Source organism: Gallus gallus, chromosome 2 (genome assembly GCF_016699485.2).
Source record: "Gallus gallus isolate bGalGal1 chromosome 2, bGalGal1.mat.broiler.GRCg7b, whole genome shotgun sequence".
In the NCBI taxonomy this organism is placed as follows: domain Eukaryota; kingdom Metazoa; phylum Chordata; class Aves; order Galliformes; family Phasianidae; genus Gallus; species Gallus gallus.
The window spans coordinates 5,531,811-5,557,759 of NC_052533.1; the positions used below are offsets into that span (position 1 = coordinate 5,531,811).

General features: G+C 42.1%; 1 protein-coding gene across 6 annotated transcripts in view; it reads left to right on the plus strand.

The window, feature by feature from the left end:
- SCN5A (sodium voltage-gated channel alpha subunit 5) overlaps positions 1–25,949 on the plus strand; it is a 205,374-nt gene that overhangs the window by 98,712 nt on the left and 80,713 nt on the right. For all 6 annotated transcript variants that reach the window (NM_001318446.3, XM_040675933.2, XM_040675923.2 and 3 more), the window contains 4 exons: positions 7,590–7,722; positions 11,394–11,632; positions 15,868–16,041; positions 17,477–17,833. In NM_001318446.3, coding sequence (NP_001305375.3) covers positions 7,590–7,722; positions 11,394–11,632; positions 15,868–16,041; positions 17,477–17,833 — 903 coding nt within the window. The remainder of the gene's footprint in view (positions 1–7,589; positions 7,723–11,393; positions 11,633–15,867; positions 16,042–17,476; positions 17,834–25,949) is intronic.

The following is a 25,949-nucleotide window of genomic DNA, read 5'->3' on the forward strand; positions in this document are numbered from 1 at the left end:
AGCTGCATGTTAAAGAAATTGTGGAAGAAGGAGGTTGTGCATCTTTAAAAAAAAACAATCTGAATTAAAGTAGAAAGGCTGAAGTAGATGAGCAGTGGACGTCCCCTTTTCTCTGTAAGACAAGCAGCTGTGCATCCTGCTGAGGCTCTCGTAGCTGTCAGAAAGCTCAACAAACCATGTGAGCACTCAAGCTTTTACGGCAAAAAATGGTATTTTACAGGATTGGGCCCTGAGGTGACAGGGAGACTTTGAGCTCTTCTGGCATTTCTTTTCGTTTGCCAGCTTCCTGCCTTTTGAAAAGGGATGTTGAAAATGAAATGGCCTTAGTGTGCAAGCTCACTAGGCAGTTCCCTGGTAGTCTAGGAAATAACACCCAGACACTATAGTAACAGATGCTTGGTCAGTGATGCAATGTGAAGGATGTTGTGTCTCCTGCAAAACTGGTTTGGTATCTAATCTAGCCAGAAAATGTGAGCTGGAGTTAAAAGCTAATTGGAAAGAAGCCCACTGCTGTACAAATGCATTTGCTACAGAAACCATGAGAGCTGGGCACATATGTGCAGCTGCAGCTGTGGGGCACAGGCAGAAGGAAAGAGCAAATCGAAAACCTCGGTATGTTCAGGGATAACACCTCTGGGGCTCTGTGTTGGATTATTTTTGCTATCTTCTTGTTAAACTTTTGAAGTTAAGTTTGTTCCTGCTTAGTAGCTCTGGCTCCTTTTTATTTTCTCTTGGGGGAGGTAGAAGGAAGATGTTACAGGGTGAAGCTGAAGTTAGCTTGTTAACCCTACCAGCCCCACCGCTGTTATTTGTTTCATATCAGTGTAAACCCATGGTGAGACAGGACCCACTTCTGCTATATATGCTCCATCTTCCATGAACAAGAAAACAAAGAACCAGTTCTTTTCATGGAAAGGCATCACTTACGTATTGTGTCCAACCTGCAAGACATTTCTACAATTTTAGCCTGTTCATTCTTAGCATCATTCAGCCTTGAATTTACCCTAGGCAGTGCAGTTGGTACTGGGATGAACAGCTTTCGTGCCTTTATGCCATTGCCCTGTTCCAGCTGAGGGCTGCTTGCCAGTGGGACTTGCTGTAGTGGCAGCTGATGGGACATGACAACATCCACACTGCTCATACCAAATTTTGGGAGAAGTTACCCTGAGAAGTTGTGGCTGCCCCATCCCTGGAGGTGTTCAGGGCCAGGCTGGATGGGACCCTGGGCAACCTGATCTAGTGACTGATGTAGTGATGGGTAGCCCTACCTGGGGCAGGGAGGCTGGAACTAGATGGTCTTTGAGATCCCTTCCAACCCAAGCCATTCTATGATTCTCTGATTCTGTGTAAGTCAAATATGACTTTGAAATGCTCTTCATTTTATGCTGGCCATGGTTATTGGCACGGGTAGTTGTGAGTCTGCTTCCATGAGAAACAAATGTTCTTACATTTTCTGTCTCCTCCATCCCTAAATACACCTACTGAAGCAGGAGGAAATTCATGTAATCTCAGTGGATGGTGCTTAGACCATTCAGTCCAGTTATGAAGGGTAGTTTGAGTGGTCGACAGTCTTTCTGGTCATGGAGGACATGGTCCATGCAGAATGGCATCCATCCAGTAGAGTTTCTGAGGAGCTGTCCTTGCTGGCACCAAGGGTTGTGCTGCAGTGTTCAAGCTAGAAAGGTCATATGAAGAGTAAAGAAGTCTAATGTAGAAGTATGATCTGCAGACACTCTCCAGAAGCTCTGGGTCAAGCAGTCTGACTGGATATGAAGAGCAAGAGGCACTCAGGATGGAGGTCTGCAGGGTGCTGGTGGCAGGAAACGTGTGCTAAGTCCGAATTATTCTCCTGGAGATCTCCATGATCCTCAGAGCACTGAATCAGGACTGGGCCTGATTTCCCACCAGCTTTCTTCAAATGGTGCAGCTGCTGATTTCAGCAGGCTTAGCCTGGCATAAATAGGCTGAAAGCTGCACCTGGTTTTAAGTCCTACTTTTTTTTTTTTCTCCTTGCTTTGAGACTGATACATTTTGAAAATAATCCATCCTTTACTGCTGATAACAATTGTTGGGCTGGAGGTTTGAACTTTCTTTGTTCTTAGAGAAAGTCTGAGTGTTATTTAAGCAACTTCGGGGCACTGTAAAGGCTAAAGTTTCCATGTGCCTGTCTAGAATTCATTTGTAGTTAAGTATTACTCTGTTGTGCGTTGGTGTGTGCAGATTAGAATAGCACCTCCCTTCACAAGATACTGATCCATTTGGACAGAATTGGATTAAGTTAATGAGCTGTTATTGGGAGCTCAGTTTATCCATGGGATCTGATGAAGATCAGGAAAGCACCTGTGAATTTTTTGAAGGCTAAAAAATACAGAGGATACCATCCACTCATTAGAAGCAGAGCAGGGCCACCCAAGACATGATTTTGGAATGAACAGTAGTGGGAAGCTTGGGGCTACCTGGGATCTCCCAACCTTTGCTGAATTTCCTCTTCATCACAGTTTTTGTTCTCCTTTAGTAAAATAAAAATCTGGGCATTGATTCTTGATGGGGGGCAAACTGCTTGGGTAAGTAAGCCCTGAGTGAAGTCAAGGCTGTTCATTGAGGTGCCAAACTGAGGATTTAGGAGCTTATCTTCAGACTGAATGTTTGTTCTTTTTTTTGTTGTTGTTGTTTTAACACAAAGAGAAGAGACCTTGGCTTTTGTTATTTCTAAGCAGAAAGCTGTTTTGCTGACCACGTGGCTTTAAGGTTTTTTTTTGTTTTTGTTTTTGTTGACCTTAAATTCCCCCCAAGGTAGAATTTTTTTATTTATTTTTTTCCCCTCCTTGCCTTTGCCCCGGGACTGTTGAAAAGGCGAAGTGTTAGCAGTTTTGTGTTCAGAAAAAGGTCAACACAATAAGTCATCCAAACACTGCCACCAAGAAGTCATATGGCTGGAAGCTCGCCGGCTGTCTACTGGGACTGCTGTCATCATGGCTCCAGTTTCTGTTCACTTCAAACTTTACTTTAGCACATCCCAAAATAAGACCACACCTGTGGTAAATTGTTGAGATTTAACATAAATATTGCAAGCTTCTCCAGCTTACTGTGCATCTCTTTAAATAATCAAGTATTCACAAAATTAAATGCCTTTTTTTTTTTTTTTTTTTTAAGGCTGTGTGCTCTTATGACCACTACCAATCTCATTAAATACAAATATTTTTTGTGCCTTTTTGGGTCCATTGTTCATGGTGTGCCCTGTCCACCTCTTTTATGCTTGAAAACATTTTTACTGTACAAGGAAAATTAAAGCTGTCCCAGTTCCCAAATGTGATCTTTAAAATTCTGCCACATATAAGCCCATCTTTGCATAGCGATTTTGACATAGCTCAGAGCAGTGGATGCTCAGAATAAAATAATTCTGCAGTGTTATGCATCCTCATTTACATGTAAATTACTGAATAGCATATTTGTCCCTATAGAATTTAGCTAATCCAAAGGAGAAACATTTCCAGTCAATCAAGGAGCAACACAAATAATCTTGTCTTGACAGAGATGCCTGTATTTAACTCCATTGTGATTTCTCATCTGGACGCTATGGAGACTCCCTGCATAACTCTAGAGACCCTTGTTATTTTGCTTTATTTCCATAGACATATAAGTACCATGACCCTTTATGCCTGTGTTTACTCTCTGTATGATGCTAATAGCTTTTATACTGCTGTGCTTTTCCAGTTCCTGGAACTGCTTTGTACCTCAGACTGCAAAAACTTCCAGTTCCTTGTATGAGGATTAGCTATCTCACTACTAAGATAGGTAATAAAACCTGCTCATGGATCTGTTCTTAACAAAGAACAAGAGCTCATGAACTTCCCCAGGTAACTTCAGTAATTTGGAAGAACTCATCTGCATGGAAACTTTCTTCTCTGGAAAATATACTTCATGATACACTGCAAGCTGATCAAATGTGCCTGTTGTCCCTCGTCCTGTCACTGGGCACCACTGAAAAGAGCCCCATCCACTTGACTCCTGCCCATTTGAAATGTATAAGCATTTTTTTTCTCCAGGTGGAACAGCCCCAGGTCTCTCAGCCTTTCCTCATCAGGGAAGTGCTCCAAGCCTTCATCATCTTTGTGGCCCTACACTGGACTATCTCCAGCAGTTCCTTGTCTTTCTTGAATTGAGGAGCCCACAGCTGGACACAGTACTCCAGATATGACCTCACCACAGGATCACCTCTTGCCCCGCTGGCCACACTCTATGTAATGGACTCCAGGATCCCATTGACCTTCTTGGCCATGAGGGCAAACTGCTGGCTCATGGCCAACCTGTTGTCCACCAGGAGTCTCAGGACCTTCTCCACAGGGCTTTTCAGCAAGTCAAGCTCTAAACCTGTACTGATGCATGCGGTTATTCCTCCCCGGGTGTAGGACTCTACACTTGCCCTTGTTGAACCTCATCATGTTCCTCTCCACTCAACTCATCAGGTTCAGCCCGGACTCTTCACATATCCTGGCTTAGCTGAATCCTGCAATAAGAGGAATGAATCTGAATGTTTTCTCTCTAACTCTGTAGTGCTACAGTGAATACTCTCTGCACCTGTGAATAAAGGTGGCTTTCAGATAAAGGCCATCAGCCCATGAATTTTGCAAAAGCAGTTCTGCACGCATCAGTGGGAATATATTATCTTACTTGACAGACAAAAAAAATGAAAACTTCTGGGGATGAGGTTGTATAAAGAAGTGCTATTGATATATGCTAAATTCTGGGTCAGAAGCAATGAGAAGATGGTACAGTTTTAAAAGAGCTAGATGATCCATTGGAATTTGAGAATTTCTTATACTTCCTTCTATAGACAGAGGGAACTGGCAGAAGAGTTGCTTTGCTGTTTGGCATTTTTGCTTTTCTTTGTTTTGACTTTTTAAAGCTTATTCTACCTTCTTTTTCTTTCTTTCTTTCTTTTTTTTTTTCCCCTTTAGTTTATTCTACTTAAAATATGTTCCTCTTGTGGCACTTTTTCTCCTAGTTTTTTTTTTTTTTTCAGTCCTACATATGTAGGTTGCTCCAAAAGTAATGCCTCCTACTCCTTATTTCCATGGAAATTACAATCGCTACAAAGAGCACAATAGTACTTTGATAGAGCAAATTTTCAGCTACAAAACACTATATTTAAAGACAGCCACCACCAATAGCCAATTTGTGCAGGTGATCTAGCTGATTGCAACTCTCTTCATTTCATGGTGTGGCAACTGTGCATGGCTGTCTGGAACTTGGCTTGTCTTTTACATTCCTCTTGCCACAGCTGAAACATGCCACCTCACTGTGCTCACATCCACTGTTTGATCTTTATAAACATTCATCAAGCAGCCACCTATCAGTGGGTGCAATTTCTTCCACATGAAGGAATTCAGTGACACACCTTTGCTTCATACACATTTCCATGTCAGGTGCCCTTCTGTCAGGCTACCCCTCTGCTGCCATCTGTTGAATGGTAACAAAATGTAACAGAATATTGGCGAGAAGGTTCAACCTCTACCACCATCCCACCGACATCCGCCTCTGTTGTCATGGGCCAACATCATAAAATAGGAGTCATTATTTTCAGAGCAACCCTCGTACTTCCAATGTTCTCCAAATTGGTGTGAAAGTTCACGCAGTTTGGTAAATGCTCTCTTCATTAAAACATTTGTTGTTTCTTTGTTTATTTTACATTTCTGAGGTGAAGGAAATAAAGTGAACTAATGCATTTGAATCATCATTCCTGATTTCCCCAGCCTCTAAACCAAGCATAGAGCAATTTCTTGTTCTGCTACACTGAAGTGGGATTCTTTTTGAATAGATTCTGATTGCACCTCTACTTTGGATACAACTGCATCAGTAACTCAATGGGCAATGATACAATTGTTTGAACAAAAGAGAACATTTTAGAAAAAAAGAAAGCCATTTTGAAGCATTAGTACCTTTCTGACTTAGCTATTGTTTTAAGTGATTGCTTTAAACATTACTCTCCTTGCAGGAATTGGTATTTTTATCTGCAGTTCTTTAAAGTGACCCGCTAACCATATCCCAGATGACTATTTTCAGTGTCAACAAGTGGCTGAGCGTCCTTGTCCTTTGCAGCCATCTGACAAAGGGACCTACTCTACTCTGAAGAGATCACATTCCAGAAAGACAGCTCAGAGAGCATCAGTGCTCTTTTACCCCCATTGTCACAAAATTGCCTGCCTTGAAGAACAGTTTTGTTGGAGGAAACCCAGCCATGGGCAGCAGAGTCAAGGAGCTGTTGCCTACAGTGTGTCTTGATTAGGTGCTACTTGAGGCACTTGGGGCTATTTCAGATCCAAAGAATCTGAGAAGATGTAGAATCCAGAAGATTAAATCAGGTTCCCATATCTCATTTAGATACGTAGGGGCAAAAGCATCTACTCCTACTTTCATATTCTTAGGGATTTCTTCACCTTTCACATTTTCTTGAGCTGTATTTTGGGAACCATTGGGACCCATCTATCTACAGTGCATCTCTTTTGCCTGTATTCAGTGTCTTACAGCCTGTATGCTTGGAGAAGCAGGACAGAACTTTTAAAACATTAATTTGAGGAATTATCTTTACTGGGTGATCTTTTGGAGAGGACAGAAGTGAACTTGGCTTTCCCAGATCCTTACAGCCCAAAAATCCTTTCTTTTTCCTCTGGCAGAGCTAGAGGAGTAGATCAAGTAGAACTTATCTGCATAATGTGGAAAGTTGTAATAATGAAAGTCTTATCATCTTGCTCTTGTGAGCTGAAAATCTTAAGTATTAAATACAGTATGCCTACAATTGTGCTGTGTTTCTTATTGACTTCAGAAACCTAAGCCTTCAAAAAGCATAAAACTAACTTAAAATGAAATGTTAAATAAAATTTGGCAGTTCTGTTTATCTTCTGGTACTGGAGTTGTTTGTGGGTTGTTGTTTTTTTTTAAGCTTTTTCTTGAAAACAAGAGACCAAAACAGTTTGTTTTTTTTTATGATTTTGGTTTTTTTTAGGAGGGGGGAGGGGGGAAAGGAAGCAGAAATTCTCCCCTAATTACAGAGCTTCAGAATCCATGACACCAAAGATCACCAGAATGACAGTATGTTCCTCAGATCTGGCAGTGTTTCAGACCAAGAAAAACCATGTATTGAGGATTAAGTTGGCTTGGCATGATATCAGAGCCTTGTAATGGAGCTGTTACCAACACTCCTTTTTCCTCTTCTAGCAGTATAATTAAACAGTTAACACGTTTCAGAAATAATGGGGTAATTAATGTAATTAAACAGGGCCTCTTTCACTAGAAAAGAGGGTGGTAAAGCAGCACTGCTGTTTCTCTGGTGTCAGAAATGCCCCTTTATTTCCGTCTGCATCTCTCACCTGTTTTGACAGAGGTAAAGAGCAAGGCCAAGTTTTTAAAATTGCTCAAAGTGCCATTTTCAAAAGCCATACCCCAGCAGCACACGTCTAATTGGGAAACTGGTGAGCTTTGGACTTAGAAAAAAAGACTGCTTAAACAGTTTTGAAAACACTGCCCCATATCTGCCTTGCATTCTTTTGCCCCGGTTTTACTCAGCTGACCTGGTGTGTTCATTTCAACAGACCTCTCCCTCAGATGAGGCCAGCAAGAAGCAGCTTTTAATGCCCCATCGCCCATCGGTGGACCACTCAGATGAGCCCTTCCAGAGACAGAGGGCAGTGAGTGCTGTCAGCATCATCACCAGTGCCCTGGAAGGTAAGACGTGTCTTTGGTCTCCCTGCCCAAAGCCAAGTGCGTCATGGTTGGCAGGAAGAAAGTAGCAAGTAAAACCTTAAGGTTTAACCCTTTTGGTTTTGGGAGAAAACGTTGCAGAAATATTACAACCCCTATAATACGAGCAGTGCCTTAACAGAAGGCTGTGTAAACTTACCCATAGACTTGTAAACATCCTGACAAAATGCTGGCGTTATAATCAAAGTTGGAGCTGCTAATATTTTGTTTACCCTAGGCCTCTGATGCACAGAGGGCTAACCAAGATGGGGTGTAGCAGAGCACCAGACTGTGCATACGTTTACAAGCATTATAACATCAGAGATGGTTTGGGTTGGAAGAGACCTCAAAACGCATCCAGTTTCACCCCCTGCCATGGACAAGGACACCTTCCACCAGCCCAGGTTGCTTACAGCCTCATCCAGCCTGGCCTTGAGCACCTCTAGGGATGGGGCATCCACATCTCTTTGGGCAGTACCAGTGCCTGGTTGCCCTCTGAGTAAAGAATTTCTTCCTGACACCTAATCTAAATCTAACCTAAAGCATAGCAATACACTGCTTTTCTAGGAAAGGGTTTATTACATCTCGTTGTGTCTTCTGTGTTGTAAATTGAGACTGAATGGGAGGTAATGACTAAGAGTATAGAAGAGTGTCAGGAAGGCAGAGTGGAACACAGGAATTGTTGGATTCTCCTGGAGACTTATTCTTTGTTTTACTGATGAATAGGAAGGTAATGCAAGACTGGACGATTTGTCTGGGTGATATCTTATAGGAAGGGACCAGACCTGCCTCTTTGGAGACAAGGCCCAGCCTACAATCACAAAGCCCATCTTCTTCCTCAGCTTTTTACAACCTTCTGTGGTTATGGTCAGTAGTACTGTGGTCAGAACAGATAAACATATATTTAGATTAATAAGGATTTATATTCTTAATAGGTGCATAATCACTTCAGTATATGCCAGCATTCAGTATGACCTGCAAAGGTTTTTGTTTGTTTGTTTTCATTGGTGGTTTTTTTTGCAGTTGACAATGTTAAGAATGCCTAAAAGGCCTGGGCTGGACTTCTTGCATGTTTATTGATACTTTCTGTTAATTCTAATATTTTATCTCTGAAATAGTCCCTGTCAAGTTTAGTGTACCTCAGAGGACATGTATTTTTATACTCATACAGCCGAAATCCTTAACGTTTTCCTAACCCCCAAAGTTTGATCAGTCGTTGAAATTGAATACTTCTTAATAAGAGGAACATCACATCGGAAGAGAAAGTTTCACAGGCTCTAGGTATAATAATAGCTTTATGTTTGGCTTGGAACAGCCAGATCAGAAATCCCTTCTCCCTTTTGTTGCTTGATTTCTGCTCTCGACTCTTGGGAAAGCCATTGCTTCCCTTTTGTCCACAGACATTGCAAAGCCTTGCAGTCAAGGAGGGACCAACTTTTTTTTGTTGTTGTTTAAAAATAAGAGGGAAAATGCCTCCAATTTTACTTTTCCTCTTACAGGCGTCTTTCAAAAAATATTCAGTATATTATGATTTTCAAAGGTGAGCTCTGGTGAGAAAGGATGTGAGTTCATAAATGGTTTAAACTATTTTAATACCACATCATTACCAAAAGAGGATGGTCACACCTTCTTCCTTCCCTGTTCCTGCAGTAGGATTGGGCTGCACAAAAAATTGATTTTCAGCTGGGTCAGTGAGCAGAACCAGCTCACCCACAAGGTACAGGAGCACAAAGGACAGAGAAACCACACGTAGCTGAGGGGGACAAAACTATCCGCTTTACCAACAACCTGGGCTTAAAAAAGCTTTATTGACTGTAGAGTTTGAAGGGAGAAGGAGCACATCTGACGTGTGCATTGTGAAGGTACCAAAATCAGAGAGAGTGGAACACAAAGGGTTGGTTAGAAATGATCATGAGGAGTATGCAGACAAATATTCTGGTCCTACCTGGAAAATTAAGTCCATTAGGAAGTGACTGCCTCAAAGTCTTCATTGCTTTCAGAGGTAGGTTTCTGAAAACAACGCACAGTAAGGATTTTGCGTGGAAATTGTTTGGGTTATGAATGGTTCTCACATCATTTTAGGCTTTTCTCTCTAAACCCTGTGTTTGGAAGCTGGAAAGAGAGAGTTATCTGTTGGGAGCAATTCAGTTTCCCAGATCTCAGAGCAGTGCAGGTGTTTGTGCAAAATCTCTACATGTAGGACATGAACCAATAGTTTGAAAATGTGCTAGAAGGCAGCTAACACTGCAAATCTGTTGTCCAGCGAAGGGAAATGCTTTTAGAATGCATCCTGGCTTGAGAAAGGAGGCTGTTTATGAACTGATTGAAATAACAGGCTTGGCTGAAGCTTTCCTGTTATCACCTCAGGTTCTAATTATATAGACTAAGACTGTTATACAGCATTCCATGCCCATAACGGAATCAGAAAAGGAAAGCATTAAGCAATTCTGCTAATCATGATCATTCAGCCATTAACTGTCTTTTTTGGCTTTTCTTTTTCATCATTTAACACAAATTATACTTACAAAGCCATTTATCTTCTTTTGTGCTCAAATAAAATGAACATATAAAAGTTGTATTTTAAATAACACTTTAAAAGCACCTTTAAAAAGAACAGTGGAGCTTTAGTACCACATTCAAACTGAGTTATGCACTCCCCTGATTTTCAGAAGAAATTGGACACTTAATGCCTTTTTTTGGATTAAACATCAAGAACTGAAATCCTACTGATAACCAGTGATACTCTGGCTCTTAAAACAGAGTATCATTGGCTCTGCTTCTCATGGGGGATCTTCAACTGCCCTTATATTTCCTGGGAAAAAAACACTACCAGGCCCACACAGTCCAGGAGGTTCCTGAAGAGCATAGAAGATAACTTGTTGGTGCAGATGGTGGAGGAGACAGTGAGGAGAGGTGTGCCTTATTCTTACAAACAAGGAAGGGCTGGTTGGGAATGTGGAGGCTGGGGACAGCTTGGGATGCAGCAACCATGAGATAGTGGAGTTCAAGGTTCTGGAACAGACTGCCCAGAGGTGTGGATATTTCTCTAGGGATATTTAAAACCCACCTGGACATTTTCCTGTGCGACCTGCTGTAGGGAACTGCTTTGGCAGGGTGTTGGACTGAGAGATCTCCAGAGGTCCCTTCAAACCTGTACTATCCTGTGATCCTGTAAATCAGCTCTAAATATCGGGTTTAAGCTCTTTTTCTCTTAAACGCTTTAAAACTCTTCATTTTAGATGTTTCTAAAATGAGACCTGACAACGAAAAGAGCTGTGTTCCAGCCTAAGTTAAATGCAGTTTATTCTTTTAACCACTTGAACTTGCCAAACTGGAAAGCAGAGTGCAGATCTGTATGAAATACTGGCCTTTCCACAGTTAGTGTGGATCTTCCTTTTCACTTGTGACTCCTTTGAAAGGTTACTACTTTCAGAATAGGCCCCTGTCTGCTAAATACAGTCAACTGGCAAAAAAAAAAAAAAAACCCAAAGTACATAATTTGCCTGTTAGGACAGAAATATTTTGTCCTAAGAAAGAGATGAAAAAATGGTTTGGGGTAATTCAGGAGTCTTCCTCTGTGTTGTAAGTCATTTTAAATGTTTCCTTGTCATATAACTCAGTGTGCATTGACTGTTACTTTACTGCTTGTGTCTTAGAGCTTGAGGAATCACACCAGAAATGCCCTCCATGCTGGAACCACTTTGCTGTTAAATTTCTCATTTGGGATTGCTGCCCGTTTTGGCTTTTAATCAAGAAATTTGTCAAGTTTGTGGTAATGGACCCATTTACTGACCTCACCATCACCCTCTGCATTGTGCTGAACACACTCTTCATGGCGTTGGAGCATTATAAGATGACAAAGGAGTTTGACCACATGCTTTACATAGGCAATTTGGTAAGTGAATATAAAGGTGAGACGCTGTTTGAGGAATGTGTTTGTTGCTTTTTAAAGTTTTGGCTTAGGTCTCGGGAAGATTCTCTTTTAATATGCTGTCAGCATCGCTTTGCCTATGTCACGTCAAGCAAGAGCGCACTGTCACCTCTTCTGGGGTTTAAAACTTACTGTTTAAAAATCCTTTTAATTTCAGAAGAGTTTTTATTGGAAAAGGCGCAGGATATCTAGCTATGACATGGTGGAACTGCCCCTAAAATCTAGTAGTACAAGCAAGATTCACTATAGGACCAAAACAAGGTCTGGAGTACCCTGGAATGTGGACCCTGCTAAGTGTGAATTTAAGAAGTTCAAAGTGGAGATGAGAAAAGCCCTTTATTTCTATAAAAAAGATGGCTCTCAGGCTGGGATTCATCTCACCCAACTTGGGATATTTTCAGCATAGGAGTCTCTGTCGGAGCTGGTTGCATTTAAAGTCAATGGAGAGAAATGGACAATTTTAAGGCACAATTAATTTGATGTTTTTTAAGACGTTTTCTTTTGGATAAGGTGAACTGTGCCCTGTAAGCCACTGATTTGAGTGACCATTGACTGCAGAAGGAGCATGCATAGATGCTGCAGATGTCATGTCTGCATTGAGATGCATCCTACGCTGACAGGTTTAGGTGGGCAGTAACAATGATCAGAATTCTTGTACCAGCACCAGTACACACAGTACAGCTCATGTTTTTTTCTTTTTTTTTTTTTTTAATACTACTCCTTGTTGTTCTTATCTGCAGACCTCCTCAGGCAGATTGAAGGTCTCTCAGCCTGTGGAGCCAGTCCTCAGGTTTTCAGCTGCTGTGTCCTGGCAGATCTCCCTGTCGCTATGCTAGGAAAAATTAGGTGTCTCCTTTGGTTGCTGGAAACCCACGCTCTACTCCTTTGTGGGAAGCAGTAGATAAGCGTAGCTTGGAAAGTCACCCTGCAGGACTGCACCCAGCTCCTCTATGCAGCCAGCCCACGTTGTGGGGATGTTGCTCAACCATTTGTGGCCTTCTCAGATGACTCCTCAGATGAAAAAAAAAAAATCCCTTGGACCCAGCATCCGTGACAGCAGGTGGCAATGCTGCCGTCCCGCCCTCTGGCTGGTAAATGCGTCTGTTCCTTGCTCTGCTTTTGACAGAGCAGCTTCTCTCTTTGCCAGACCACGGGCAGCAAATCTCCAGCCCCTGGCAGACAACCTGCCCACAGGGCTCCCAACAAGGCTGATGGAAATGGAGGCGATGAGCAGAGGGTGGGGGGAAAATCACAAAGGAAATTTGGTTGAATATTGTAAAATTTTGCAAAAGATGGTGTGCTTCACCCTGACCTTCTCAGCACTGCCTGAAGCTATTTTGATTTGTGTTAAAGTGTAAAATAAGCAAAACAGCCTGCTGCTTATGTTTTGGAGTAGGCTGCTGGCCCCGAGCTGTCCTTCCCCTCAGATGCCAGGATGGGTGAGAGGCTCTCCCTGACAGATTTCCTAAACCCTCGCATAACAGGAATGACTGTGAGTAGAGCAGGTCAGGGAAGGTAATCCCATCCTGTGGAGGATTTTGCAAAGTCATTTGTAATGAAAATTGAGTTTGTTTTTTTTTGCAATTTGCCGTGTAAGGGATGGCAGCCCCGGCTCCAGGGCAGGCTGCCAGGTGCCTGCTTCCCCTAAGCCACCAACTGCCAGAGCCTCCTCTGCGCCCACTCTGAGCTCTGAGCTCCTGCCATCCCATCTAACCCTCTTTGAGTGATTACACCAGCATTAGGTGGGAGAAGATATTAAAAAGGGCACATCTTTGGCATTTTTTCCTCCAAATAAGTGTTTCTGAAAGAAATGAGAGTGGGATATGGATTTGCTATCTTGTGAGAGTAGTCTGCCTGCTAGGCGTTGGAGATCTCCCACTCTGATGGTGCCATCTCCATCGACCAACTGCGTGGCACTTGCTTCCTTTGGGCCCCTTTAGTTTATCACTTACAGCAACCAACATTTCTAAGTGCCATCACAAGGCCTGACCAGTACACGCACAGCTTGGTGATGTAACGTAGACAGAGTGAGATTTTTCTCATTTCAGTTTTAATTTAGAAATGGAGACAGCACTGTAGAGAAAGTGGAGAAAATATTTATTTATTTATTTATGAGAAAATCCTCCGTGTCCCCACTGGCACATTCACAGCCACAACCAGTAGGATGGCTAGCTCATAGAATCACCAAAGTTGGAAAAGACCTCTAAGATCATCCTGTCCAACCGTCCACCTACCATCAGTCTTTCCCTACTAAGCCATGTCCCTTAATACGACATCTAAATGCTTCTTGAGCACCTCCAGGGTCGGTGACTCCACCATATCCCTGAGCAATGCATTCCAGTGCCTCATCACTCTTTTGGGCAAGAATTTTTTTCTAACGTCCAATCTTAATCTCACCTGGTGCAAGTTGAGGCCACAGTTACTCTTTTGCTTCCCAGCCTTTATCACTGCAGCATCCAGCTCCTCATGTAAGCCCAACAGCTGGGTACCAGGTGCCGGCAATTTAACTCCCATTTGAAATTTGTCACTGGTGCATGTACATGGCTCCTGATGCCTATAAGGTTGCTCAGAGATTTTTTCTGTCTTGCTATGACATTTCCTTCTCAGAAGGCTATTGATTAAAAAAGATTCAGGCAAAGGAAGCGATCCTCCTGAGTCATTTCTCTGCAAGGCGGTTACCCAGTGTAGGCAGCGTGATGGTGTGGGTTTGCAGGCAGTCCCCTGGATACGATTTCACAGCCATCTAGTTTGGGCTGGTTTGCTGTCCTTAGGGAAACTGGGGCATTCAGGTGGGAATCTCTGTTATCTCCAACCACAGTGACTCAGAAATTTTGTGTCACTTAGGAAACAGAGATAGACAACTATGTTGGGTTCTTGGTATGGGATGCTGATAGGTTGGCAGCTCACACTGACACAGTATGAAGTACTCTTTTCCTGATAAGGAGAATGTATTTTACATAAGGAGCTGTGTAAAATGGCTATTTGGAAGAATCCAGACATTCAATCCTGAAGCATTACAGGGTAAAGTCAAACTTTCCTCAAATGCAAGCTATGATCTTTTTTTTTTAATGCTTTAACACCTTAAAAATAGAGCCTTAACTTTTCCCTTCCACACTGTGGGGAGTTTCTCTTATTTCTTGCTGATGACTTTTACTGAGATAGATGCAGACATTTAACTTATAGGAAGGAAAACATTTCTCCTTAACTGATTGTTACTGCTCTATCAGTTCTGGTGTCCCCTCTTTTTGACCTACACAGTGCACTGATATTGACTGCTGTGTAGAAAACCATGTGCTTTGATATAGAATTGCAGCAGAGAACTTTTCAGAACATGAAGCTCTGTGTACTTGAGCAGGTGCTTAGAATGGAAATGAAACCATGTGAGTACAACATGATGCTCACATTTTCTCATTTTAAGCTGTCATATTTATCCTCATACTTAAGGAGTGCATCTGAAGGGATCAGATCTGATTCTCTCAGATGCTTTGCAGGAATGGGTTAAAACTGAATTTGCTGTCAGCAGACTTCCTATGTCTTCTTCCCGTGCCTCTTAGGCAATATTTATATGTTGTTCTAAAGAAATATGTTCCAATTAAAAGCTGCACTCTGAGACATTTGAACTGTGTCATAAATAAGCAATGCGTCTTCAAGATGCTGTGAGAAGAAATCTGCTGGAAGTATTTGTAAAAAAAAAAAAAAAAAGAAAAATAAGAGGGTTCAAATTAGGGTCTCTAATTGCCTTTGGTGCCAGGAAAAGAACTCAGGATGGCTGGAGGCTTGAGCTGGTATTGACAGTAATAGCAAAATAACAACGGATAATACAGCTGGTGCGCTGCAGTCCAAATATCCCTTTAAAACTCCCACTCCATTCATTCAGGTTTCTCCGCTGAAATAGATTTAACCTTTATGAAAGGCACCTTTACGCTTTCTTTTCTACCACTGAGAATATGCAGGCGACAGAAGGCGATGTAAGTGTCTGTCCCCATCAAGGGCTGAACCCAGACATCGCCGAGCATCGCTGCAAAGAGACCAGACAAAGCCGGAGCTGTAGCAGCGATAAAGAATCAATCATGAAAGATGACGTATTTGCTCACAACGTGTTTTTGGCTTTCTGCTGTGCTCACCTGTGCCTGTGGAGACTCTGCGATAGAGGAGGGGTGTGCGGAAGGCTGTTTTCACTTTGTGTTTTCTTTCTGCAGGTCTTCACTGGGATTTTTACAGCAGAAATGATCTTCAAAGTAATTGCCCTTGACCCTTACTACTATTTTCAGCAGGGCTGGAACATTTTTGACAGCATAATTGTTATACTGAGCCTGATGGAACTGGGTTTATCCAGCATGGGGAACCTGTCTGTGTTACGCTCCTTTCGATTGGTAACGGTCTCATTCTGCTCTTTCCCCTCTCCTTGCATTAAGTATAAGCTCTGAGATGAGTGCAACGTATTTTCTTAACAAATGCATCCAGTAATAAAGACTTTAACTGCTGCAAACCAGTGAACAGTACGTGACACTAATTATATGAGCTGTGGGATAAATGGAATTGTTCCAGATTTACATCAGGGTAAATGAGAACATAATTTGATTCCTTCTAGCCGTGCCAGGTACTCGAGGCACACTTGAGATGTTTGAGATGCAATTTGTCATAAAAATCTGCTTTTTTATACCTGTACACCTGTTAGAGCAACCAGCAGATAAATGATGGCCCCAGAAATGCAAGAGCTGGTAACATGTCTTTTTGGAAGTTGTTATTCCTATATTATATTATAAACATGTCACCATTCTTTTAAGTGTTGTCAAAAGAGAATGTCTTTGAATTATTCACGGAGTGATTTTTTTTTTCTAGAACTGATCAGCATAACACAGCATCTGTCTTTCACGGAACTCCTTAGCTGTCAGTTCCTTTGTTATGCATGGGATAGTGGCATTCGATTAATGAGAGACTGTCGGCAGATTGGAACAGAAAAGTCGTTTCCTTGCCAGCCTGACATTTGTGTTGCACTTCATGTACCAGGATGTCCATGCTAATCATTCTGGCCATGATGTGGCTTCAGAACTCGAAAGACCAGGAAAATAAGCCCTTATGGTTACATTTAGAGGAAGGGTTTTGGTTTTTTTTCTTTCTTTTCTTTTTTTTTTTTCCTTCCCCTTTCTAAAATTCTCTTTGCTGCTCAAAAATGCAAATTTTTCACTGTCACTGCTGGGTCCTGAGAGCCTCCTGTCAGGTTCTGAGCAACGTCTCTGCAGTGGGGTTGAAATTAAGCCTTCAGCTGAAAACACAGCACAAGGGCTAAGAACCATTTACATCCTTAGAACAGGTCTTTGGTGGGACGTGGGCTGAGCCCAGCCTGCATGATCCTTGGCCTAGAGGTGGTTTTCACCCTGGGAGCTATCAGCTACCAGCATCAGGCCGAGGCTTGCAATGAAACACAGAGAGAATGCTTCTCCCGTTGCAGAATTAAACCCTTTCCCCGCAAATGCTTGTCAGGCTGTTTAATTTGAGGAGAAAAAATAACCTAAAGGAAAATACTGAGACATGAGACTTCCTCCTTCCATTCCTCCCAGTGATATCAGGGAACCCAGCCTTGAAAAGCACTCTGTCTAATAAGGCAGAGCACAGCCCCTGAGCTCTTCATTCTCACCCAGGAAGCACAAGTGATGTTTTATTAATAGACGTAGTGAGGTTCACAGGAAGTGTGGCTAAAATCCCCTCGTACTGTGGCATTCCGCGCTGTACCCACTTTAATAATTCATCAGCTGAAATGTCTGTTGCTTCTACGAGCTGACACTGTCTCCTGTGTTTTGTTCACAGCTGCGGGTCTTCAAATTGGCCAAGTCATGGCCGACCTTAAACACGCTCATTAAAATCATCGGTAATTCCGTGGGCGCCCTCGGGAACCTCACCCTTGTGCTGGCAATCATCGTCTTTATTTTCGCCGTGGTAGGAATGCAGCTTTTTGGGAAGAGCTACCTGGACAACGTTAAGAAGATAAGCACAACTGGCAATTTGCCACGCTGGCACATGAACGATTTCTTCCATTCGTTCCTCATCATCTTCCGAATCCTATGCGGAGAGTGGATCGAGACCATGTGGGACTGCATGGAAGTAGCTGGGCAGCCCCTGTGCCTTCTCGTCTTCTTGTTGGTCATGGTGATAGGAAACCTGGTGGTGAGTTGCCCAGATGGTTTCTTCTCCCTTTCCTCCTGGGTGTGTGGAAATGGACGTCCTTTTATCCAGACAGTGCAAAACTCGTGTTGCTTCGAGGCGTTAGTTTTTGCTGAACCACGGTCTCGCCCAGAGACATTTGTTTGTATCCCAATTCTAAAAGGGGTGTCATTGCATTGATAATTGGGATGGAGGCTTAATGTTTTTGCAGAAGGACAGGTAACGTTTTAGAGGAGAAAAGGTCATATAGTGTATGGGAACTGTTGAGTCACAACCTGAACCACTGATTGAACACCTGAGGCAAGGACTGGGTCAGCCGTGGGAGCACAGGTGAAGGCAATTCAGCTGTGTGTCCAGAACCTGGTTCCACCCCTCCCAGACCCCATTCAAGGGCTGACTAACACTAGGGAAGGATCTCTTTCTGGAGATCCCTCCTTTGTGGAGTTTTTCATTGTAAGCCTAAATTTTTGGATATGGGTGAGTATTCCTTCTCTGTTTGTTCATTTGCTATCTCACTATGGTGCTCTTTCCAACTATACTGTGTTGACTGTACATGTAGGCTTGTTCTAATGGTTTTATTCCTTAAGGTATTGGTGAGACTTAATAGATTTGAGATCTCTTTTCAGGGTTGAATATCACCTTAACTGTCACTGTAATGAGAGACATTTTTATTTCTGTTCATTTCTGGTCCAGAACAGGTGAGCCTTACAGCTAGCACAGTGTCTTTGAGAAGAGTTTCAGATGTGTTTAGCTGGCGTGTTCTAGGAAGCTGCAGGTTATGTTTACAGTTAGGTCACTTGCTCATTGCTTTTTTAATAGACCATCCCATAAGCTTGGCTTACATAAGCTCTGAACCTATTAAGGCTGAATTGTATTTCCCTGTTGACATCTTACGGAGCGCTTTGCTGGCTTGCAGTCATTGTGGAAATGTTTTGCCCATTCAGCTTACAGAGCATCTTTGACATTGAGGCTCTAATGGGCTTACTGTTTATGCAGTGAGTTGTTTAATAGTGGATGCAGCCATAAAAATGTTGGGCTTTGCTACGGACTGCTTTTAGTGGTTGTTTTGCTTTTAAGTACCTGGTGTTTTGCTTCTCAGTTACTGGGATAGAAAACTCCTTGAAGGAGCTTACGAAAGAAATGAGCACAGTTTTCGTGTTTGCATTAATTTTGATTTTAATAATCAGATTCTTGATTTCAAGAGAAAGCTACAGTTTATAGATGTTTGTATAAATAAAAAGATTAAGCTATGATTACTCAGAAAGTGGCAGGATTTCTTTTTGCCTTGACTTTAACTTTGGACTATGTTTTTCCTTGAGCTTTCTTTCTGGATTAGATGATGTGGGATAAGTTATGACTTTCTGCACATTTTTCTGGAAAGTTCAGCCAAAATTTAGAAATTTAAGCTCTCCCACTGTTAGTCAATGGATTCTGTGTTTGTATTGAAATCTGAAAATGATACCTGGGAAATTCAGGGGAAAATGTTCACATTTTAAATATTAATGAATTATTCAGTCAATGTGCAACATGTTATTCCCTTAGATATTAAAACTCATGAGATTGCAGAGGGATTGTTAAATATAAAGTCCAATTCAGAGGAGATCGTACGAACAGCATCCCCGTATATTTAAACTTACGTGCTCGGAAAGACTGTTCCAGATGTACAACCACATACTGAAGACCTCTGTCAGCACCAGTAATCTGAAGTTACTGGTCAGCTGAAAGCAAAAAGTGCCATCTTGATGTTTTTCAGCTATCAGTTCTGTACGCACATTGCAAAGACTGGGGAATAGGAGTGATTATTGTATGTAGAGTTCTCAGGGTGGAAAAAAAATAAGAAGAAAATGATCAATAGGTGTGATAGTGTGATAATACTAGGCAAATGGGAGAAGAACAGCGGGTTCTGAATCATGAGGCTCGTTCCATGCCAAGCACATGGAGACTTTGTGATGTTAATTAGCAGGTAGAAAGAAGATTCTTTTCTCCCACAACATTAGCAAAAGTCTTGGTTTCTTCAGTGGGACTGGACTGAATTCACAAACTCACTCATTTGCTGAGAAGCGTCAGACAAAACTCAGCTAGCCAAAAAGCACTAATAACTCTTTAAAATAAGAAGTCAAGCTCTGGCTGCAGACTAGGGTGGGAAGAGTTACAAGCACTGTGATTCTGTGATATGTGCAGTGCTTTGGTCTGCAGGTCTTATTGAGCCTCACTAACATAAATTCAAAGAAATGGTGGAAGAAAAGCATGGAAAATTAGTAAGTGCCCTGGGTAACTTCATGTTAGAGAGCAGTCAAGCTGCTGAAAGGAATTTCAGTAATTCTTAAGTCTTTGGTTGGTATTCATATATCCGGAAAATGTCTTGCACTGTGCCACTGCCATGTGAAAGTATGTGCACTGCTGGTCAGCTGATACTTGAGTCATCCTCAGAGAACTAAACCTTACAGCATAGTTGGGAAATGACGTGCTGTGTGACTGCCTTCTGCGCAGCAATTCTGTGCTGCTAGCATCTGGCAGCATTTTTAGAGTCATGGAAACTACTTTGGAAGGGAAAGCCAAGCCAGAGGGATGATAAAATAGGCTCTCTCTCATGTATAAGGGCTTCTGAAATTGCTAACTGAATAATTATGATTACAGTTAAGACTTAATATATTTTCCTGTGTATATTTGTGTTCCTGAGTTTAATAAGAAAAATAACTGAGAGAGGAGTTATTAAAAAAGCAGAGGGGAGTTTGGGTAACAGGGCAGTCCTTACTGCCCTGCTCTGCTGCGTCAGCCAGTGTTAGAGCTGAGGGTGACAGCAGCTGCTCCTCAGGGGAGAACCTCCTGCAGTGGGAACTGCTGCTGCACTAATGACATGCATGAATAAAGTTGACACTCCAATCACAAAAGGAACAACCTTCCAACCTCTTTGCATGAGTCTGACGTTTGCTGGCCAAGCTGCCCCTTCATTCTTGTCCCTGCTGCTTGGATAAAGTGAGATTTCTACCAGCATCTTCCAGCATGGTACAAAGTGAAGTCTATGCTTTGAGTTATAAGTATGGCAGGGTGTATGGACCGTCACAAGAGAAGATGGTCAGGCTTTTACTGGGACAAAAGTTGAAATAAAAGCTTGGAAATGCTCTTTATCATTGGTCATGGGCATTCCTTCTGTCCAGTATCAATGTTTTTAACTCAGAAAAATACTGAGAACCTTTTCTGAGAACACAAACGTAGAAAGCATCTCAAATTAATAGGGTGGCCAGCTATCCTGCAGGAAGAACTGCCTAACTGTCATCACTGCATTAATAAATGATGCATGAAATTATAAAATGCTACGTGTAAGGTCATGCTCCACCCTGTTTAAGTATTATGTTTTCATAGAATCATTAAGGTTTAAAAGACCGCTAACAGCATCTAGTCCAACCACCAACCCATCACCACCATGCCCACTGACCATGTCCCTCAGTGCCACATCCACCCTTTTAAGTAAGTTATCAACAGGGAACCTTTGTGAGGATATAAAGATATACCTATTAGTCACTGTGAGCATCCACATCTAAGATGACCACACAGACCTATCTTTGCAGTCAGATCTGGTCAACAAAGTCCATGAAGTCATAAAATATCCTACCTAAAGGTAAGTCTAAGCTGTCAGATTAAATAGACCTCAAAAATGCTTATTTCTGTTCCACTAACTCAGCTGTAGACACCCACGTGTATTTATCACTGGTTAATTGAGCCAACAACATACTGCACCCATTAGAGAGCTAAATGAGATTCTAATATGCATCAGGAAAGGTAATTACAGAGGAGAAAGAGTATCAGTGCTGTTGTGTAGTGCTCCGCGGTACTGGATGTGCAATGTATTCCTTTAGTGACTGACGCTCAAGAGAGATTAAGCCAAACTGGGAAAAGTAAAGAACTATTAGTTTGAGGGGAATGCAGAAGCAGGCAGGGAGGAGAACTGTGTAGGTAACAAGAAAGAGCTCTCATCCCAATACAGAGGAGGATAAATCGCACCCATAGGTGTCCTTAGAAAAGGAGACCTCAGACAATCAGTGAAGTGAGGTTGTCTAGGACAGCTTTTCCACAAGACAACTAGCCCCAAACCAGCAGCCTGTGAGATGGAACTTGGTTAATTTCTGAAGGAAGCAATTCAACAGCCCGTGTCAGTAGGGGTCTTGACTTGGTGACCTGAGAGGACCTTCCAGTCCTGTTTTCCCATGATAATTTGAGTGCATGTCAGCAGAGCTGCTCAGCATGACTTGGATGAGAATTGAAGTGGCTTACTTTGGTTAAACCCGATAGAAACTTGTCTTTAAAAAAAACTGCATGCCCTGGAGCCTGTCCTTTTATACCACTTTCACATCTATGGAAGCCTTGATGCTTTGATGGAAGCCTTTTCTGTTTTGACACAGCCTATGACTGTGATACACAGAAAAACAGAAATGTTACATTCTTGGAAAGTAGAAGTTTTTCCTTCCCTGCATTCTTCTACTGAAGTCAGTATGCGATGGTTCCTTGAAGAGGTATTCTAAGAAAGTGCTGCTAAACATCCATCAGATTAAAATCTGTAGATTATTATAAAATCTGTAGATCCTTAAACCGAGCAGATGCCACGATATCTTAGCAGGTCTCATTAACTGCCATTTCATTCTTTAACATGCAAAGTCTGCTGATAAAATGGCATATCACCAAAGTAGTTCTGATAGACCGGTCCCTGCTGTGTCAGGTGCTGACAGCATGGCAAGAGTATGAAACCAAAGTCTAGGGAATGTGAACAAATGGTTATTTCTTAGTATTTTGACTTCAGAGTGTCCTTCCATGACAGTCTTCCTTCCTATCACTGAGAGATTGTTCTGAGCACCACCAATGTAACCTTGAAGGGAACAAATATTCTAGAATGAGAAGGATGAGAGGGGAGGAAAGGTCAGTTAGCATGGATCCTGCCCTGACAGATGTGCCAGAAGTAGATTTGAGTAGGTATGGTTTCAGTAGGGAAGAGAAGTGACTAAAGGTATGGGTGATGCTTAACCAGTGAGAATTGCTTGGTGATTTCCTATCTCAAATCATCTTCATAAGTAGCAGTCCCCAAGAACCACAAGGAGGGGCTGGCTGCCATGTACCTATCTAATACTTAATTATTGTGGATGTAGTCCTACTGTTAAGGAAAATCACTTTCTGGGTGTGCCTGCAAGTTTGTATCTATCCAGAATGTTTTTATTCCTATTTATTTGTTTATTTAATATTAAGAATGAAGCAAAGGCGTGTGATAAATAATTCTGATTAATTTGCTTTGCTTCATCTTTGCTTTGATAGCTTTGTTGCCTTTTGTTTTGTGATTCTGCATTCAAACAAACAGAACAAAAACTTCAGAAGAGAGGTAGGTGTGATGTATAGTGTATAAATGTGTAAGGCAGGGCTGCTAGCTGGATAGTGTTAACTTCATCATGGGAGCTTTGTTTCTGTATGAGGTTCTTTATTAGAGTAATCTGCAGAGTGTTATCATTTCAGCACCATAATCTCTAATTGAGGAACATAAAATGTGATGTATGTGACAGCTGCATAGGCAGACTATAAGCACACCTCATAGGAGTCCTTCAGCCCATACAGATGTACCTGGATGTTCACAGTCAAGGGACTGCCTCAACTGTGAGGCTTTGGTCAGCACACGGTATGACAAAGCTTAATAATATGGAGCAAGATGATCTGTCTCAATTGTACTCAGCATGAGGAAATGTTTCTGGGCACATTTAATTTATTGATGTAGGAGTAGCCATAAAGTCCTGTCTCACCCAATACTGATATATCTCCATCACAGCAGATGATCAGCAGATCACAGCCAGACTTGAAAGGGGTTTATGGTAATATCTCAGATTTTCTATTTAAGTGAAATGGATATAGAGAGCTATCACTGTCCCTGGTGGTAAAATCACAAGTAATAGCAGAATAACTACGCATCTAACAGGCCTAAGAAAATGTGGATAACAATTCTGCACTTCAAGAGCTCAGACAGTAGAAGCGTGCAAGGATGGTCAAAGAAGGTCTTTGGATGAGTCTTGTATTTCTACCTGAAATGAAGGGAGTGTTGCTGAGGGAGACTACATCAAGACTCTGGCCTTTTTAGGAGACATGAGGCATTACACAAGGGGTTTCAGGACCATAAGGCTTTTTACAGGGTGATTATGGTTGCTTTGCCCCAAAGGAATTAGGCCTCCTTCATTAAAATTTCTTGTGTCAGTAAATGAATGAAAATAGAGAACTGATGACCTATGATAGCACATTTCCAGCTATCTCCTTATTTTCTTTTCAAATTTTACACAGATCACATTTTCAACAATTTTTACTGTCTCTCTAGAGAAATGTACAACTCAAGAGTTGCGGCCACACTTGCTGCCCTGAATCAAGTAATTATTTTTGTATTTAATGACAAACATGCTCTTTTCATGGGGGCCACTGAAGACTTCTACTCTGTGAATAAAGATTTCCCTCCTTGGAGGGAAATGTAGTTATATTGCAGTTGTACAGCTGATGATTAATATGAATGAACTGGAATTGTAGAATATTGTGTGCCTCCTAATAGCAAACATCAGGTTACATCTGCGTGTCGAATATTAAAGCGAGTTTGGGAAGAGTATGTTACAAGCTGAAGTTATAACTTCTTTTTTCAACGTTCAAACCACCACAGAGGTCTGTATCCTCAGGCTTTGCATATTGTCCTTCAACCACCAAGCAGATATTCTCACTGAGACATTTGGCCCATCAGTTCCTCTTCCTACAAAAGGGAAGGAAGAAGGGATGAGACACAGTGGTATGTACCCAGAGGGGGGAAAAATACTTTGCATGCAAATGTCCATCCATGGCAAATCCAAAGAGAAGTTCAGGTTTTCTCAAGTCTTGCACAGCATCACCTCTCTTTCTGTTCTGTGAGTTGGAATGCTGGAGATGGGGACTGGAGAGATAGTGAGGGTCTGGAAGGAGTTTGAGCCCCAAGGAAATGTTAGCACAAAGTGGAGGTGTCATTTGAGTCAGTCTCATAGCTGGGACACTGGTTTAAGTGAGGTGAATTTTTCTCCTCAAGTCACGTGCAGCTTTGTGGCAGAGCAGCTCGGAATGCATGAATAAGCACCTTTCAGGACCCAGGCAAAATAGAGTCAAAACAACTGTCAGCGTATAGCCATCCTTTTTGCTTCCACTGATGTATGCTTATGGTACATTTAGTGTGATACCAGAGAATCCAGACCACAAAGGAAAGCAGCCAAACCACAGCACTTTCCCAGCTTCTTCCTTCATATTTTTCATGCCAGCTACTGACATAGTCTGTGAGTCCCTGGGCAGTTTCTGCTGTTTGTATACTCCATTATCCATCCTTGCTTGAACACTGTCCAGGAAGCAGAGCAGTCAGGTAGCTGATGCTTTTGAGCAAACATCTGGCTGTATCTGCTCAAGTATTAAACACCCTTAAAAGGAATGAAAGGCCCCACCAGAAACAGATGGCATCATGTGAAGAATCAAAAAGATGAATCCTGACACCAGCAATGAATCAGTCCAGTTGCCTCTGATGGCTCCTAGCAGAGATGGAAAGCCTGCATCCATCTGTAGGTTTGTTTGGAGTTAACGACAAACTATTTGTCTAAGACTCAAGGCTTTTAAAACGGTGTGATTCATCAATGCCCACAGAAACAATTATTGTGTATGTTCTTGGGCTTATACCATAGAATCACCGAGGTTGGAAAAGACCTCTGAGATCATCCAGTCCAACCATCCCCCTACCACCAATGTTTCTTCCACTAAACCACGTCCCCTGGTATAACATCTAAATGTTTCTTGAATACTTTCAGAAACAGTGACTCCAGTACCTCCCTGGGCAGCCCCTTCCATCACCTGACCACTCTTTTGGAGAAGAAATTTTTTCCAATGTCCAACCTGAATCTCCCCTGGAGCATGTTGAGGCCGTTCCCTCTAGTCCTAAATGGAATCATTAAGGTTGTGAAGACCATTGTGGTCGTCTAGTTCAACCACCAGCCACTCTCATGTGGAACACCAGGGGATGGTGCTAAAAAAAAACCTGGGGAAATTAAATTTAGGGTGTTTTCGATGGTCCATCAAAAACTGCTGGGTTTCAAAAACGCCTTTG